This window comes from Corvus cornix, chromosome 9, assembly GCF_000738735.6.
Source record: "Corvus cornix cornix isolate S_Up_H32 chromosome 9, ASM73873v5, whole genome shotgun sequence".
NCBI lineage: Eukaryota > Metazoa > Chordata > Aves > Passeriformes > Corvidae > Corvus > Corvus cornix.
In genome coordinates, this window is record NC_046339.1 from 20352512 (window position 1) to 20368459 (window position 15948).

The 15948-nt window shown below is 50.0% G+C and overlaps 1 protein-coding gene and 1 long non-coding RNA gene across 3 annotated transcripts; one reads left to right on the forward strand and one right to left on the reverse strand.

Moving 5' to 3' along the window:
• Positions 1–422: 422 nt before the first annotated feature.
• Positions 423–15805, forward strand: LOC109145461. Its single transcript, XR_002046841.3, has 5 exons — positions 423–623; positions 3679–3920; positions 4923–5045; positions 14583–14759; positions 15057–15805. It is a non-coding gene; the product is annotated as an uncharacterized LOC109145461 (long non-coding RNA).
• Positions 4587–7862, reverse strand: LOC104693098 (transcription cofactor HES-6-like). Of its 2 annotated transcripts, none has more exons than XM_039557301.1 (4): positions 6947–7862; positions 6453–6548; positions 6229–6304; positions 4587–5828 (listed from the first exon to the last, which is right to left on the reverse strand). In XM_039557301.1, the coding sequence occupies exons 1-4, from the start codon at positions 7196–7198 to the stop codon at positions 5383–5385; spliced, it is 870 nt and encodes a 289-aa protein (XP_039413235.1). In that variant the 5' UTR covers positions 7199–7862; the 3' UTR covers positions 4587–5382. The 2 variants fall into 2 exon arrangements, with proteins under 2 accessions (XP_039413235.1, XP_019145021.3); XM_019289476.3 differs by having other exon boundaries at positions 6229–6307.
• Positions 15806–15948: the final 143 nt, after the last annotated feature.

Here is a 15948-nt window from a genome sequence, read left to right on the forward strand (position 1 = left end):
GGTGTGTTCATGAGGGCAGTGCCAAACCATGGGAAATGCCAGGAGCCACTGGTCTCCTTTTGCCCAGAGTATTTCAACAGCAACGTGTCTGGTTTGGAGAACCTGTCTGTCCAGATATTGCTTTCATTTTGTGTTCAGTGACCAGACTGTTCTTCTCTCACACCTATCTATCATAATATTATCTCAGCACTTTTGAGGAGTACATGAGGTGATGTGATTGCTATCCCATGTGGATTGCTTGTTCTCACAGCCTCTCCAGTGGGAAGGGTACTTATTTTAAAGTGCTTTGCTTTGTACTTTAATACCCATAATAGGCTAAGGAGGGTAGGGCAGGGGAAGGGCAGGGGACAGAGAGGTTTGAGGTTGTGTGGTTGCTCCTGAGTGGTTTCTTCCCACAGTCCCAGAGGGACCCAGGAAAGTCCCAGCTCCTACACAGGGTTACTCTGCCCTTGTTTTTGGAGCTGCTCTGTCCCAAGGAGCTCAGCCATGGCTCTCCTGCCTCATTTCACCATCCTGCCTAACATCTTCTCTTCTCACCTGTGTGGAAGAGAAACAGCTTGAGCAGTGGGAGATGGTGCGAACATGGGAAGATGCTTCTGGGGCTGCCAATTAGCCACTTTCAGGTAATGCCAATTTGAGTGAGAAGTTGTCCTACAGCAAACTCCTGCTGCTGTGAAGGAGGAGGAGGCTGGACAGGTGCAGCAGCAGAGAGGAGGGGGTTTGGAAGAACTCCTAGTAAAGGAAGGGCCAAATTGGTGTTGGTTTCTCCATCCTTCCTCTTGCTCCAGCAAGTCATTCCCTGCGGAGCAGCTTTCCAGTAGCCACTAAGCTTCTGTGCTGCCATTTCCCCATGCCTCCTTGGGAAGGGACCCTGGAGAGGTGGCATCATTCCTATTTCTCCTCAATGGCATTTTGCAGAGCAGAATGGACAGTCCTTCAGCCCTGAAGAAGAGCCCTTTGAGCTATTTCTAGAGGACCCAATCTCGTTGTGGCAGCAGGTGTGGGATTGATTGAAGAAGTCCATTTGCTTGGTGGACTTGTTGGAAACTTGTTCTAATATGCTTTTTAATTCCAAATATGTGGTAAGATTTATGCAATTTATGCTACCTAATGCAGGAGTCATAGGAGAGGCTCAGAGGAAAGCGTTCCCAGGTTCTGGTAGGTCCGTGGTGATGCCTCAAGCCACGTTCTCACCAGGACTTAGACTTATAGATGAAATATCTCAGCAGTGCAGAACAGATTCAGAGCTGACTTCAGCTTCTGCTGCATTATTCATGAGTATGTGAAAGCTGTGAAGAATGTGACAGACTTTGGGTTAGGTCCTTAGCACAGCTTTTCTTCTCATGAGATGAAATGTGAGCATGTCCCTCTTAAGGCAGGAATGCATACGCTGGAAGCTGTGGGATAATTGCATATATAAAGGGAAAGTGAAGTCTTTGGTGTTCTGCTGATGGTGGGTTTGTTTTCACTTTCCTCCCAAGAGGATCACTTCTGCCAGTGATCTGCAAGCACTCACAGCCATGGCAGTGTGGCTCGAATCAGTCTGAAAACAATGAATTGCTTTTTCATGGGGTTTTGCAAGGCCGCTTGCTTGGGAGTGCAGAGGATCAGGAGCCCCTCCAGGCCCACTGGAGAGGTCACCCTGGCAACACTGAATCTCCTTTTGGCCAAAGTGAGCACTCAGCAAAGAGGTCAACTGAAGATATAGCTCATGTTCCCTTTCAAGGTGCTGTGCTCAGCCCTCTCAAGTAGTGATGTGCAGGGGCTCAGCACCACTCCTAAATCCCTAAAGCATTTTGGCCTTGTTACTGAGAGTGGCTGTGGAACCCTCAGGGTGGGAGGAGGAGTAAGGGAAAAGGCAGAGATGCTCAGAGGCCCCAAGGGTTGTGCGTGTCTGGGAGAAGACAGCATGGCAGGGCCCCAGGTTTTGTTACATACTGATGAAGCTCTCTGCTTTCATAGTGGGAAAGGATTTGGTCCTGTTTTCTGAGAAATAAGTGAGACTTTTCCTCTTGGTTTCCATGAGAGCAGGTCTAGGAGTGAAGTTTATATAAAGGGAACTGTTGTGCATGTGGGTGTTTCATCCACCTGGGCTTCTATTGCTATAAAAATCAGTAATTGCTTTGTACTGAATGCATGTGAGGGTCCTGAGCCTCAGGTCCAGCCTTCCCCACATCTCTGTGTACACAGCAATTGATCTCTGCTTTTTAATTCTCCATTCACAAACACACATCTGGAACAGCACTTTGGCAGGGGACAAAGCCCAGATCTGCTGCTGTCCCAGCCCTGCATGCGCTGGGGAGATGCGATGCATCTTGTGACCGCTTCCAGCAAACAGGTCTGTCTGGCCATGCCTGAGCCGAGGAATCTGGTCTGGGTGCTTGTGTTGGCTGTTTTCAGCCTGCACGTGAGGTGCAGCCTCCCTGCTGTCTGTGCCTCCAAACCCTGTCTGTGCCTTGGGAATGCAGTCCCAGCTGGGAATGGGGGTGCAGCCTGCAAGGTGCTCGTCTGGGTGCTGGGGGATCCATCCCCGAGCTGTGCTGTGGCACCTCTGGCAGTCCAGAGACACAGCCACTGGTGCTGTCTGCAGATGTGAAAGCAACATCTCTCTGGGCTCTGCTACTGTGTCCAGAGCCTGTGTGGGGGACAGCTTCATTCACCAGGTGATGAGGACTGTGCTCTCCACTCTGCATTGGCCAGCTGGCTGAGGGAGCTGCTCTATTCCTTTTCCTGGGGAGAAGATGGTAGCAGCTGGCAATGCTTTTTTGGGTTGTCAGTGGAGAGGTACTTATACTGAAGAGCAAAATACTATTGCTCTTGTACAGTCCTGGCTTTGGTAAAACCAGATGGGTTTGAAATAAATATGGAGCTCCTTTGTCAAACATAATTAGAAGCTGAAATTCATGTGTTTGAAGTACTATGAGTAATCCTCTGCCTTTCTGCAGAAACATTGGTTTTTTTACTGAAAACTAGTGACTTGCAATGGATTCCCACTGTACTGGTTGGATAAAGGACAAGGAGATCATAAAAAAAGTCACTCTTTGTTTGAAATGAAGGCAATGAAAAATGAGTGTCTTGTACTAAAACTGTTACTGGAGATTGTTGGCCAAGTATTGCAGTCTCACTTTCCTATTTTTAAAACTCTCTCACCAGCTGTGATGTGACCCTTCCCTCCACACCCACAACAGAAAAAAAGCCCTTACTGATTAGAAACAGGAAATTATAAAACTCACTAATGACAAAGTATTTTCAAAGACACAAAATAAACAAGCAGAGATAGTGGGAAATAGATCTTTCCTGCTGATCTCTTTTCAGCACAGTAACCATAGCTAATAATTACAGTCACTGGGGATTTACAGCTTTTAGAGGGAATGTATGTTTTTAAGATGATGCTGTCAAACTGTAGTAAAATATTTTCATCACAGTCTCTCCCAGCATAACAGTAAGGTGGCCACGAGTGTCATGAGATGCATTACTGACACCATCTAGAAGTATAAGAACACTTCAGGCCCTATCTGGGGTAGGGAGCGGCTCTCCTTGCTGGTCACACTGGTGTGCAGTGGAGGTTCCTCTGGTGGGTGCAGCTGTGGGAGCTCATATGGGATGGAGTTTTTATTTGAACTCAGCAGTGTGTGTGATAGTAAACTGGGAAGATCTTTAATGTCTTTTCTCTCCCAGGATTTCGCAGTTTTCTTTGCCTGATTGGTTTCTCTATCCATGAGTTTTCTGTGTGCTTCACCGCCGTGGTTTTCTTGGGGTGGCCCCACTTCCCACCCTCCTCTGGATCTTTGCGGTGGGATGATGATGATGATGGTGATGATGATGATGTGTGTTTTCCACATTGGTGATCACTCCAAAGGGCCCCATCAGGAAAGTGGGAAGTCTTCATTTTCAAGCAGAAGGTGGAAACTGAGGTTGAGGTAAGATCTGTGGAATTCTGTCTTTACCTGACACCTGACCCCATGGCTGAAGAAACCTACCTTGCCTCCTTGCAGCCATGTGTAGGCCACTTGTTTCTCCTACCACCCCTATGCCACTGCTCCTAATGGCTATTCGAGAGGGCTGGATAAAAGGGAAAGCTTCACAGAAAAAGATGCTAAACCCGGAGGTGCTGGTTTTCACTCCTTCGGCACCTCGTCAAATAGATCTCGCTGCATAATGAGCCCCTCTGAACTGCGGGGCCATTCATTAGTATGCGTGGTGTTTGTTTAAGAGCTCCCTGCTCTTTTATTTCTGCTGTGAGGAACTTTTAACTGCCTTTGAGATGAAAAACGGGCACCAAATGTTGCCAGCAAGCGAGCAGATTTGTCCCAATCTCCTTGGTCCAATTTGCAGGGAATTTTACCTTCTGCCCTTTAGATGATCTTTGTGATTCAGTTATAAGTAAAAGCTAAAGCATCGACCCAGGCTGATAAACCCAACTCCCTGTTTCCTTCGTAACTTTTAAAGTGTTCCTGTGATCCAGGCAATGCTGTCTCTATGTGTGGTGCACACTGCTTTCCCACAAAGTGTCAGGGGCAAACCCCAAACCAGCTCTTTCAACTGCATTGAGGAAAAACTTTGTGAAAGAAGAAAACAAAAGCAGATGCTCAAACACTGTTTATTCAGAGCACATGGGACAAGGCTGGGAGAAATGTCAGTCGTTATCGTCAAAAGGTTTATTTAGAACTTTTAGTTGTGGAAACAAAAAAAGTCCCTAAATATAACTATATGTAACATACATATATATATACACACACACACACACACACACACACACATACAAGTTTAAGAGCAATGTCAGGATGTCTGGGAACAGCACAGCCAAAGTGGGCAACCCAGAGAGCATTTCTAAACAGCCTAAAAAGTCCAGACCAAGTCTCTCCCTTTCTCTCTCTCTCTCTCTTTTTTTTTTTCTCCTAATCATTGCAGCATTTTTACAGGACTCAACACGGGAATCTCCTACACTGCACATGGATAATAATAAAAATAAAAAGCAGAAGAGACCAGTTGCTTACCCTTTTATCCAACAAAGGGATCTCAATGGCTTATGTGAGATCTGAAAGGTAAATTTGATGCCAGAGAGGGTTGCTGCTTGTTGTCTTGTATTTTTATTAATAGAAAGTTAATTATTTTAGAATGTAAGACAAGAAAACGATTTAATTATTATACACTAAAGAGCATGAGAAGATTCTATACAATAATTTAGATGTATTAAATAAATAAAAAATAATAGCAGCCTTCTACAATGCAGGCTACACATAGGTTTACTTCTGCTTGAAGTACCCTGGTCTTTAGTACACCTACAGGAACAGATTTGCTCCACAAGTGTTTTAAAGAAACATATCTATAAGATACATACTTAAGAGTGTCTAAGGTTAGGACAAAAATTGAAAACACACTTTACCATGGTCTCCACATATCTAATGACCCCATTCTAGGGTTGTTATGGGAAAAATTCGGCTGCAGAACCTGTCTGGGAGGTGCAGCATCAACCTGGTTGAAAACTGACAGCAAGGGCAGCTGGAAAGAATTCTTGGAAGCTTGCTTGTTCTCCGCAGGGTACAGGCGCTCCTGTGATGGGTTTGTCCCTCGAGTGCTGCCCTTAGGGCTCAGGGGACTTTTCTGTGTCAAGAGAGGCTGCTGAGCCGGGCTCAAAGACCTCAGTGCTGCTTTGCAGGTGTCTTCACCAGACCTGGGCAAGGATTTCAGCAGGTGGTTTAAGAGGCGTGCCCCGAGGGTCTTGTCCATCCACTCGCAGGTGAGCAGGAGGTTGTGCACCTCGTGCATGCACTGGATGTACCCAGTGCTGTACCTCTGCTGGGCTTCCAGACCCACTTTGGAGTCAGCTGCATAAGAGAGGAGACAAAGGGGAGCTGATGAGTGGATGAGAGCTGCCCGGGGTGTTCCTGCTGGGGGTCCCTGCTGAAGTCACTGGGCTTTATTAGAAGATGCTTCCTTTGCACGGGGAGGGTGAGCAGGGAGACCCCCTGCCCTACTGCCTGCCGCCAAGGCAAAACTGCACCATAAAGCAGAAATCGGCTCTGGAAGGAAAGAACACCTTCCGTGGATTAACCAGTGCCCAGCTCCATCTCCCCATCTAGTGGAGAAAGCCAAACCCCAGCAGCAGCCTGGGCCTCGGCCGGTTTGAAAGGTGCATGTGCCAGGCTGCCAGTGGAGCAAACCTGCTGGCACCGGCTAAGGGACTGGGAACAGGGTTAGGGACAGGGTACAGGAGTGGGCACTCACCCATCATCTTGCTGCTCTGGATGTTCTGGAGGTGCTTCACGGTCATTTCCAGGATGTCTGCTTTTTCCAGTTTAGACTGCTGATGAGGAAAGAGCACAGCAGCTAGAGGCAAAGACGGGTTTGCACCATGCCCAGTATCTCTAAAGATGAGGCATTTCCCTTTCCCCCGCAACCCAATTTCCCACCAGCAAAAGCACAAAAAGCCGCACAAAATGAGCACTTACATCCAGGTGAAATGCACCCACAACAGTCTCCTTTAGCTGGTCTAAGCAGTTATTAATCCTTTCCCTTCTCTTCCGCTCAATGAGGGGTTTCCTTAACTGGCAAAGAAAAGGAGCAGGAAAAATTGCAGTTGATGTTTTCATTTCCCTCATTTCCCTGCTGCAGTTCAGCAAGGCCAGAGACCCCTCCCCTGTGTGAAGCCAGGGCAGGGTGACACTGCTCAGCAGGGACAAGATGTGGTTGGAGTGTGTGCCAGCTCCAGCCACGGCCTGTCCCTGAGGTGGCATTACCTCTCTCCCACTTCCACTCCTTTCAAACAGAGTTCACCCCATCAAAACAGAGACAAGGCATAGAAAGGAAGCAGAAAAACACCTGCATGAGTTAAATTCAGAGAAAGCATCTTTCTAATATGAGAGAAAGCGTTGTCCCCTTTCTGTGTCCTGGAAGCAGTGGCCCGGCACCCCTCATTCACATGCCCAGGGCAGGGGACACCTACCTTCCTCTCCTCCTTGGTGCTGGCGACCTTGTGCGTGCCGGCGGTGGCCGCGGCCGTCATCCTAATGCAGGCAGCCGGCCCGGCTCTGGCAGGACGGGACGGGACGGGACGGGACGGGACGGGACGGGACGGGACGGGACGGGACGGGACGGGACGGGAAGGAGGCGCTCGGGCAGTGGCTCGCTCCCTTTCCAGATGGGCTCTTTGCTGCTCCGCTGCTCCTCGGCTGTATTTATAACCCCGAATTAGCATGTGAAAGGCAACTTTCCTTGGCGGGACTTCTTTTCCCACACGAGGGGTCGAGCCCGGAGGTTTGTGGCCATCAATCAAAGCTGACAGGTCACTGCTTCTTTTCAATGACCACGCCAGCCCCCCTAAACGGCGACAGATGTCCAGCCTCCGACGCTGGGCTTTGGAGGGATCTTTTGTTAGGGAAGAAGGGAAGGAAAATGGGCGCGCTCTGAGCAGCTTGCCCGGCTCCTCGTTCAATTTGCACAGATTCCCAGGGAGGGAGACAATAGCCGGGAAGCGGTTGAATTACACCTGGGAAAATGCCTTCTACTCATCTTTTTCTCCTCTATCTCCTTGAAGTGATGCCTATTTCTACCTGCTAACCTGACCCCAGTCATTTCACATCATTGTAACAGCCTCTTAATTTAATAACCGAGTACTTCAGCTAGGACTTCCTGCTCCCAGGGATTATTTTACAAGGAAATGATGATCGATTAAAAACTGTTGACAGCAGACACCCGTAGGAAGGTTGTTTCCATCACAGAAATCCTCTAGGGAAAACATGGGAACTTTATTTACCTCGTGGGAACCTGAATTATCTGTTGCACCTGTGTGTATACAGGAAATATGTAACTCTTCTGGTTTTTGGCTGCTCTGTAGAATTTAATATTAAATTTACAGGGTATTGAAGATGCAAACAAACCTAGAGGTGAGTTAGTCCTGTGGGAGCTTTACTTCTTTGATTTTTTTCCCCCATGCTGAGAGCCTTGGGTGCCTTTGTGAGGAAGGGGGTTTGTCTGTTTGCTCCTCTGGAATGCTGGTGCAGGAGAAGAGGGGCCTTTTGAGGAGGCTTGGTGTGGGGTGAGAATGCACTTTTATACTTCCTCACTTCTGCCTGGTTTGGGGGAGAGTATGAAGGTGTTTTTCATGACCTTGCATTTGCTTTCTGACAGTTGCTTTGCTAATGAGCAGGATTTGGCAGTGTCCTGTTGAGTCGCACAGGTGAAGCCCTTTGGATTGGTGTCAAATGTGTCACCTTGCTGAAGTGGAGAGGAAGCAGCTGCAGCGGTTCAGAAGCACTGTAAGCCCTCCCAACGCACTGGTGGGATTTTCCATCTCCCGGGGTAGTGCCGTGGCTGCAGAGCCCTCTGCCCCTGCAGCTCTGGGTGGGGACGTACCCCAGCGATAACAGCGAAGACATCACGTTGTCCCTTGCTCAAGCACTATGTGGGTGTGAGTGTGTTTGCTTGTGTGTCAATGCAAACATACCTGAAGCATGTCTGCACGCCCTGCTGCCTGGGCTCATCACGAAAACATGTCCCCAGCCATGGGATCTGGCAGGCAGAGGCTGTTTGTCAGTCACATGCAGAGCTGGAGTGCACTCACTTGGTTTTATAAGTGCCCTACTTGGCAGTGGCCTGGGACGAGCCGGTGTGGTTGTGCTGGGAGAGGAGAGTTGGGAGGAGAAGGTTAATAACTTATCCTTTGTGCCAGGTTAAGGGATGGCATTCTTATCTCAGGTGTGTTGTCTTCAGAGCCAACAAAATGAGATCCCACCGCCCCATGCAAGAGGCCTTCACATCAGCCGGCCCGGGCTGCTCACCAGTGAAGACTCCTTTGGTTTTCTAAGCCTCTTCCAGTCCACCCAGGAAGTGGACTGTTGTTGGTATTGATAAAAGGTGTAGCTGAGGCTTCTGTATTGCCAAGTGATTCCAGCAGCTCGGCCTGGAGGAGGCAGTGGCTGGGCTGGGGCAGGGGGCACAGAGCACACCCCTGGCTCTGGGCAGTTTTCTGCCCAGGCTGGAAGTGCCTGCCCATCTTCCCCCACCAGCACCTTGTGCAGAGAGCGGCACCTTCCCAAGGCACTCATGGCAGCAGGGGGAAGCCTGAGATCACTTTAGCTCATGGCCCAGCTGAGCATGGCATGGGTGTCAGCACATTCAGAATTACCTAAAAACTCTGAGAAGCAAGTCCTGTGTCTGTTGGCACTGCTGCAGGGTGCAGCGTGTGCCCCCCATGTTAGTGGCCCTGAAGGCTGGCCAGCCCCCAGTGCCACCAGGAAAGGTCACTCAGCTATCTGTGATGGCAGCACCTCCTTCCTCACCCTCTCTCCCTTCCTTGACTTTCACTCGCGGCTTCTGCCTCACCCTCCCTACTGCCTCCTTTGTCCTGCGAGCCGCCACCGAGCTCCGGGGCGGCGGGGCTGTTCCACGAGACCGGGAAGCGAGGTGGTGGCAAGGCTGCGGGGCCCCGGGACAGCCGGGTGCGAGGGGAGGCCAAGGGCAGCGTGGTGGCCCCGGGTGCCCAGCCACAGCCCGTGCCCAGCCCACGCCGGGCATCTGAGCCCCGGCCTCGGCAGGGCGAGCCCCCCGGCTTGCCCACGGGCATCTGCTCCGGGTGAGCTCATTTCAAGGTTCATTTGTAAGACAGCACCACAGTGAAAAAGAAGAGCAGCTTTTGCTGTAAACAGTTATTTTACACCTCTCAGTCACGGCAAAAGCCTTTATTTCGGAGGCGGGGGGTGCGGGCGGGAGAGCTGCCCTGGCTTTGGGGAAGGCTGACATCTGTGCCGGGGATTGTAGGAACCCAACAGCCCAATGCAAATGAGCATTACAGGAGCTTTCTGCAAATTCCCGCTTTCCTTTTGCGTTGCCACTGCCAGGTTTCACTGAAAAGGGGATTCTCCTTTGTAAACAAAGCCTCCCTTTTTTCCTGGTCTTTCCAAAAAAAAAAAGGAAAGAGAAAGGAGTGAGCGCTGCTTAGAGTTTTCTTTTTTGCTATTTGTCTACATTTCACACCCCGGAGAAAGAAAACAACTTTTAACATCTGTTCCTGCAGTTTTTAAGAGGGAAAGAAAGGCTCTTGAAAAGGGGGAAAGTGTGGCAGATGTTGGCAGGTTCCCTCCGACGCAGATGTCTTGCTCCGATGAAAACTTTCTTTGGGGACTGGCGGCCAGGGCTCCTCTCTGACTCGGGACACGCGACTGCCGAGCGAACGGGGGGACGTGGGAAAGCGCCGCCGAACAAAGGGGCTTATTCAAACAAACCTGAGAGCCGTGAACAATCTAATAACCAGCAGAGAAATGGTCAGCAGCCCCCGGCCCCACCAAGGAGGGCTTCGGGGCAGCCGGTGGCCACGGGACGAGGGAATTTGACCGTGTCCCCAGGGCTGCAAGCGGGAGTGTCCCTTCCTTGCCCCCTGCCTGCTCCCTCTGGGGCGTCCAACACGGTGCTTTGGCCGGGGACCATCCTTCTTGAGGTGCTGAGTGGTCTTGGCTGCTCTGCAGCCCTGGCTGTCCCACAGAGCAGCACAGGAGATGGAAGGCAGGTACCTGCCGGGCAGCTGGGCTGGGCTGGGCTGCACTGTCCCACACACCGGACAAGGCAGCACCAGAGGAGGGACTGTGGAACAGCAGGGATATCTTTGATTAGGCTTTTAAAAGGAGCTTCTGTCAAGATAATAATAATTAAAAGCCTCCGTTCGTATTGATTACAACCAGTTGAAATAGCCTTGTGAAACTGACTTTAGTAGGAAAAAAAATTTATTTTAATGAAAGCAAAAAATTGTGAGAGAACCTTTCATTCCCCTTCTTTCTGGCTGATAAAATAATTAAAAATAAGATTTTGCCATGAAAGCTGGTAATGTTTCAGCTCAGGCACTTCATAGGAAGCAAGTGAGAAGCCCAGAGAAAAAGAAGCTGAGCCAAGAGAATTCACATAAGAAAGTAATTAATTCCAGTTAGATGTTAAAGCTGAGGAGCTCTGTGATTTTTCCTCTAATTCCTGCAATTTTCATCCTTCTTCATCTCTGTCCCAGTCCATTTTCTCTGAGTTCTGGGCAGGGCAGAACTGCTCCTGCCAGCAAGGCTGCCATGTGCCAGGACAGCTCTTCCACTTCCCTGCTCAGGGCTGGAGGGGAAAGCCAGGTGAGCTGAGCTGTGTTTCTTCTTTGGAGGCCAAGCACTGGGGAAAGGAGCCCAAAACCCTGCTGGGGGTGTCACCTGTGTTTCTCCTGACAGCAGAGCCCTTCCTGCGTGGCAGTTGGGAAGCAGGACGCATCTCAGCTGGACTGAGGAGCTCCACACTGCAGGAAGGATGCTGCGTGTCACCAGAGACCTGTGCACCTGCCCAGGCCGGTCCCTCCTGCCTCTTGCAGCTTGGGGTGATACTGTGGGCACCAACTCAGAACCTGCCAGGACTAACAAGGAGGCTACTTGTGCAGTACTGAGGCAGCCCCAAGTCCAACCCAGGCCCTGGCTGGTTAATGAATGGCCTCCCTAATGCAGCTCAGGCTTTTGCAGGCATGGATTTGCTGTAGGAGAGTGGGAGGAGAGCTGGGCAGGTGTTCCTGAGCACTGCTCAGTCTGCAGTGTGGGTCACAGAAGGAGTACTTGATCTGCCTTGTTTTCCAGACTGGGGCTCATCCAGGTTGGATTTGTCCCCAGTTAAGATTCTGCTTGCACCTGGTCTAAGGTGTCCCTGCTGGCTGGACATGGGACTGGGGGTGCCTGGCCCCAGCAGAGCTGGTGAGCGCTGTCAGAGGGAGGGAAAGGGGTCCAGCTCCAGGGGTCCTGCCCATCCAGCACTCCCACATGTCTGTGGGTTTGCTGGGGCTGGTTTTATGACAGCAGCTCTGCATGTGCAGAGTGACAGGGACTTTGGGAAGTGAGGAGCAAAGCATAGGTCTGGCAGCGGGTAGGGTAATGTGGGGGCAGTGGCTGCTGCCAGCATGGGCAGTGGGTTGGCCACTGATGTGCAGCCATGGGGCACCCTCTGCACCCTGTGCTCCCTCCCTCGGGTTGGGCTCCAGGACTGCCTTGCCATGAGCAAACACTCTCCAAGGAGAGGCTGTTTTACAAGGAATTTACTCACTCTGAATAAAGAGGGTTTGTCCAGCTTTTTCAGAAGGTCGGTTCTGGCTCGAGGCTGAGGTTTTAAAATGCAGAGTAAAGCTCTCATTCAAAACATTTAAATCTGGATGTTTCTCAGCAACTATAAACCCCAAGCAGCATGTCCTGAAGCCCTGCTTCACCAGGGCTGTTCTGCTGCTGAAATGTTACAGCAGGGGAGGAATGTGAGGAGCAGCAGGACGTGCCAGCGCGGTGACTGGACGCGCTGGGTCCGGAGGGTGCAGGCGGTGCCTGGGCAGGCAGGCTGGCTCCCGGTACACAGGCACCTCAACCACAGTCTCTCAGAGATTACTCACTGCTGGATGGCCCCGGGGGGACCAGGGCTATGTCTCCAGACCGGCCTCAGTTCAGGATGTTGTACCTGCCATGTCCCATCTCAGCCCAGTGCAGCAGTGTTTGCAGGAAGAACACATGTCCTGCAGCCTGTCCAGGACAGGATAGTGCTGGAAATGAGTTGGTCAGAAAAGCAAAGGATGATGTATCTGTTCTTGGGATGTGTGTGTGGGGGAAGCATTTGCAGTCATTTGCTGTGTTGAGGAGAATGGGCTGAGAGCACAGCCCCAGTGAGCAGACGCCACCCACAATGGGACATGGGCCCAAGAGCACCATCAGAGCTTGCAGTGAGGGAAGCCATGGCTGTGCTGGAGAAGGCTGCTCCAGACACCCTTTTTGTTGGAATCCTTGGGGATGGAGTGACACTGTGTGTACCAGGTCACCGTTTTTGGCAGAGGGCTGGGAGGCGATGGGGTTTGTGGCTGGGTGAGTATTGTGTGGCGAGTGGGGAAGAGTCACAGGGCATCTGGCGGATGAGTTTGATGTCTGTGGTGAGTGGTGGCCTATCAAAGCCTGTGAATTCACCATGATGTGGGCAGGGTAGGAGTGCAGTTGGAAGTTCACCTGCTCCGCCTGCTACAGGTGGAGAGAAAGAGGTCATATACGGCATTGGACGGTGCCACATGAAGTATTTTCATCATAGAGAAAGTCCAGCTCCAAAAGTAGCACGGAACATCTGGAAATTCTGTTGACATCCCTAAATCCATCTCCTGTACCGAGTGCACCAAACCTCTCTGGCCCCAGCTCAGCCTCTTGTGTACCAGCTGGCACTACCATCTTTGGGAGTGAACTCCTGGGATAGGAAATAATTACAAGGCTGGTACCAGCTGAGTAATTCTCAGCTTTTCTTTCACACACCCCCATCCAGTCTTCATGTTAAGGATCAGCTGATGCTCTTGCCATTGCTCAAGCTGTCTCCTGCCTGGCAGGTTAGCAGCGCTCCAGGCCCCACAGGAAATCTTATCTGCTGCTTCTCAGCCCAAATGCTTGAAACACAGCTCCTGGGCCAAAAGCGCCTTATAGGAAGAAGAAAATCTGATAAGCTGTGTGGGTGGTGACAGGCTGTAAGGGTTAGCCCCTTGCCTGTGCTGAAGAGGTGGTACAAGGGAGAAGAGCCAAGCATCATGAGGAGAGCATAGGGGACTTTGAGGGACCATTCAAGGAGAATAGTTGAACTTTCTTTATGCAGCATGCTTTGAGTTATTTCATTCAGGACGGCAGCGCTGGGTGTTCTCACACTCTGTGTGTGTGAGATGTTACCAGATGCCACCTGATAACAAGCCCGATCTGTAATGTAGCAAGTGCTTGGTTTATTCAGTAAGCTTCACCTTCACAGCAACGTGGATGCCTGACTCCCCACACCTTGGAACCCCAGGCTCAGTACCCTGTACCCCAGCCCTGCACATCCCATATCGCAGTCCCTGCACTTCCTACACTGCCTGTTTCTTCTTAGCTTCTCGGTTCTTGAGGCTGCAGAGTGATCTGGGTTAAGATTCATCTTTGTGAGAAAAATATCTCTTCTGTGAGTAAATGTGGCTTTTGTCCCAGCTTGGCCCCACACCAACGCTTGCTTTTTATAGTACGTGTGTATATGTGTACTGTCACCACATCCTGACCCCTTGACACAGAATACCTTGTCAGCATGAATGAAGCAACCAGGCCAGCCATGGGCCATGCTCTGCAGGAAGAGTGACCTGTGTGTTGTCCTGGGCCCCGGTGGTTGGGCTGCTGCAGGGGCAGCCAGACAGCCCACAGGGGTACTGGCCTTACCAGCAGCATTCCCAACCTGCTGCCCATTTCTGTTGCTGCAGGGCTGGGATTGCAGCACCTGAGGAAGTGGGGAAACACTCACTTGGGTGTTTTGCACTTTGTGGTTCTGTCTTGGCACAGCCTGGCTGCTGCTGTGACAGTGGGAAACAGCAGGGTTTAGGAGGGGAAGGCATGAGCTGCAGGGTCTCTGGTCTGTGTGACCCAAGTCCGTCCTGGATTGTATATGAAATCTCAAAATGTTCTCTAAGTTTTTTTTTTTTAATCTGTATTTTTGTAACTAATTTTCTACCAATTAAATCAAAAGGCTTTATACTATTTTGTTTTTCTTTATGAATACTGTCTGGTTTAAACCAACTCTCCTCTTCAATTTCTTTACTTCTTTCCCCTCTTCAGGTGCATCTAGGAGACTGTCCTTTATGACAGGGATGAGCATTTCTTATTCCTGTGGAGGAACCAAAAGGGGTAGGAAGTCTTGCAAGCTCCTGGGGCACAGTCACTTTGGGGTAGGAAAACCATGGCCCTACATGGGGTAGGAAAACAAGATGAAGAGCAACCACGAGCTGTGAGAAGGTGGGTGATGCTCCATGGGCTGGTCTGGGAAGAAGAAAAGCAGAGTTTGTGCTTGTTTTGGCTTCTCCATAACGAGGCCATGTAAAATAATAACAAAACCCCCACTGTCACAGCCTTTTTTTTTCTTACTTGTTTATTTTAAACAGGAGGAGCTGTGCTCTAGGTTTGCTCTGTCAAAAAGCAAGAGGCCACAAGACACATTAGTTCCCCGAGGAGTTTTCCAGAAGAATGCCTGTGATCAGCTGGGTGTCTTGTTGTGTTTCAAAAGTGATGTTTCATTCTGTCTCCCCATTCCAGGTGTGTCCGTACAGACATGTGCCGACAGCGATGCACTCTCACACCTGCACACAGACAATTTTCAGAAGATACAATTTTGTAGCCCTTTTCCAAGGCAGTGCCTGACTTTGAAGGTTGGGACAGCAGAGGTCTGGAGTCCTCTCCTCATGGGGAGCCAGGGATCTCATCAGGAGAAGGAGGAGAGGCGCAGAAAAGCTTTAGGGAGTCTCAGGAAAGGTCCTATATGTATTTGCTGATGTTGTCAAACGGTGTGACAAGGGCTCCTGTGCTACCTCAGCCCCCAGCAGCTGAGCCCGAATCCAGCTGAAGAGCAGCACTAAGCCTGTGCCCGTCACAGGTTTCTGCTGTAAAAGCTAATTTATTAGTTTCTGCAAAGCCCTTTGAAGGGGTAAAGGGGTAAGCAAGTGCGTAGCAGCGTTATCCAGAGGCTGTGAGCTTCAGAGTTTAACAAGCACTATTCAAATATGAGCCGAGTCAGTAACCTTGTAATTTCTTTAAAATGTAAATGGACAGGGAAGCATCTAAAAAAAACCCCAAACCAACAGTCATTTTCAGCAGTGTTCACAGCCTTGTGTCTTTCTGCTTGATTTGGGATTCTTAGTGTACTTGCTTCCACTTCTACTGAATTAATGGATATATTTGACTTTTTTTTTTTTTAGCTCAGGAAGTACATTCTATGACAGTGTTGTCTTGCTTTTTTTGTTTTTTGATTTCTGTTACTTCCTTTCATGTTTACCATGCTGATGGAAACCTGGTTTTGGCTTTAGTAGTAGATCCTTCCTGGAATGGATGCTGTGCTTTACAGATAACTTTCAATTGTTCCACAGTAATAAAAAGTTTATTAAAATGACTCGCTCTCCAGGAAAGGAATTTGCAACAGATTTTTTTCCTA

What these genes read in the sequence shown, in the direction of transcription:
- LOC104693098 (XM_019289476.3), bottom strand. Translation starts at nt 7,198, where the DNA reads ATGCTAATTCGGGGTTATAAATACAGCCGAGGAGCAGCGGAGCAGCAA. An exon ending in GCACCAAGGAGGAGAGGAAG is followed by an intron (nt 6,549 to 6,946) that starts GTAGGTGTCCCC and finishes TTTCTTTGCCAG; the next exon opens with TTAAGGAAACCCCTCATTGA. An exon ending in CCAGAGCAGCAAGATGATGG is followed by an intron (nt 5,829 to 6,228) that starts GTGAGTGCCCAC and finishes TCTCTTATGCAG; the next exon opens with CTGACTCCAAAGTGGGTCTG.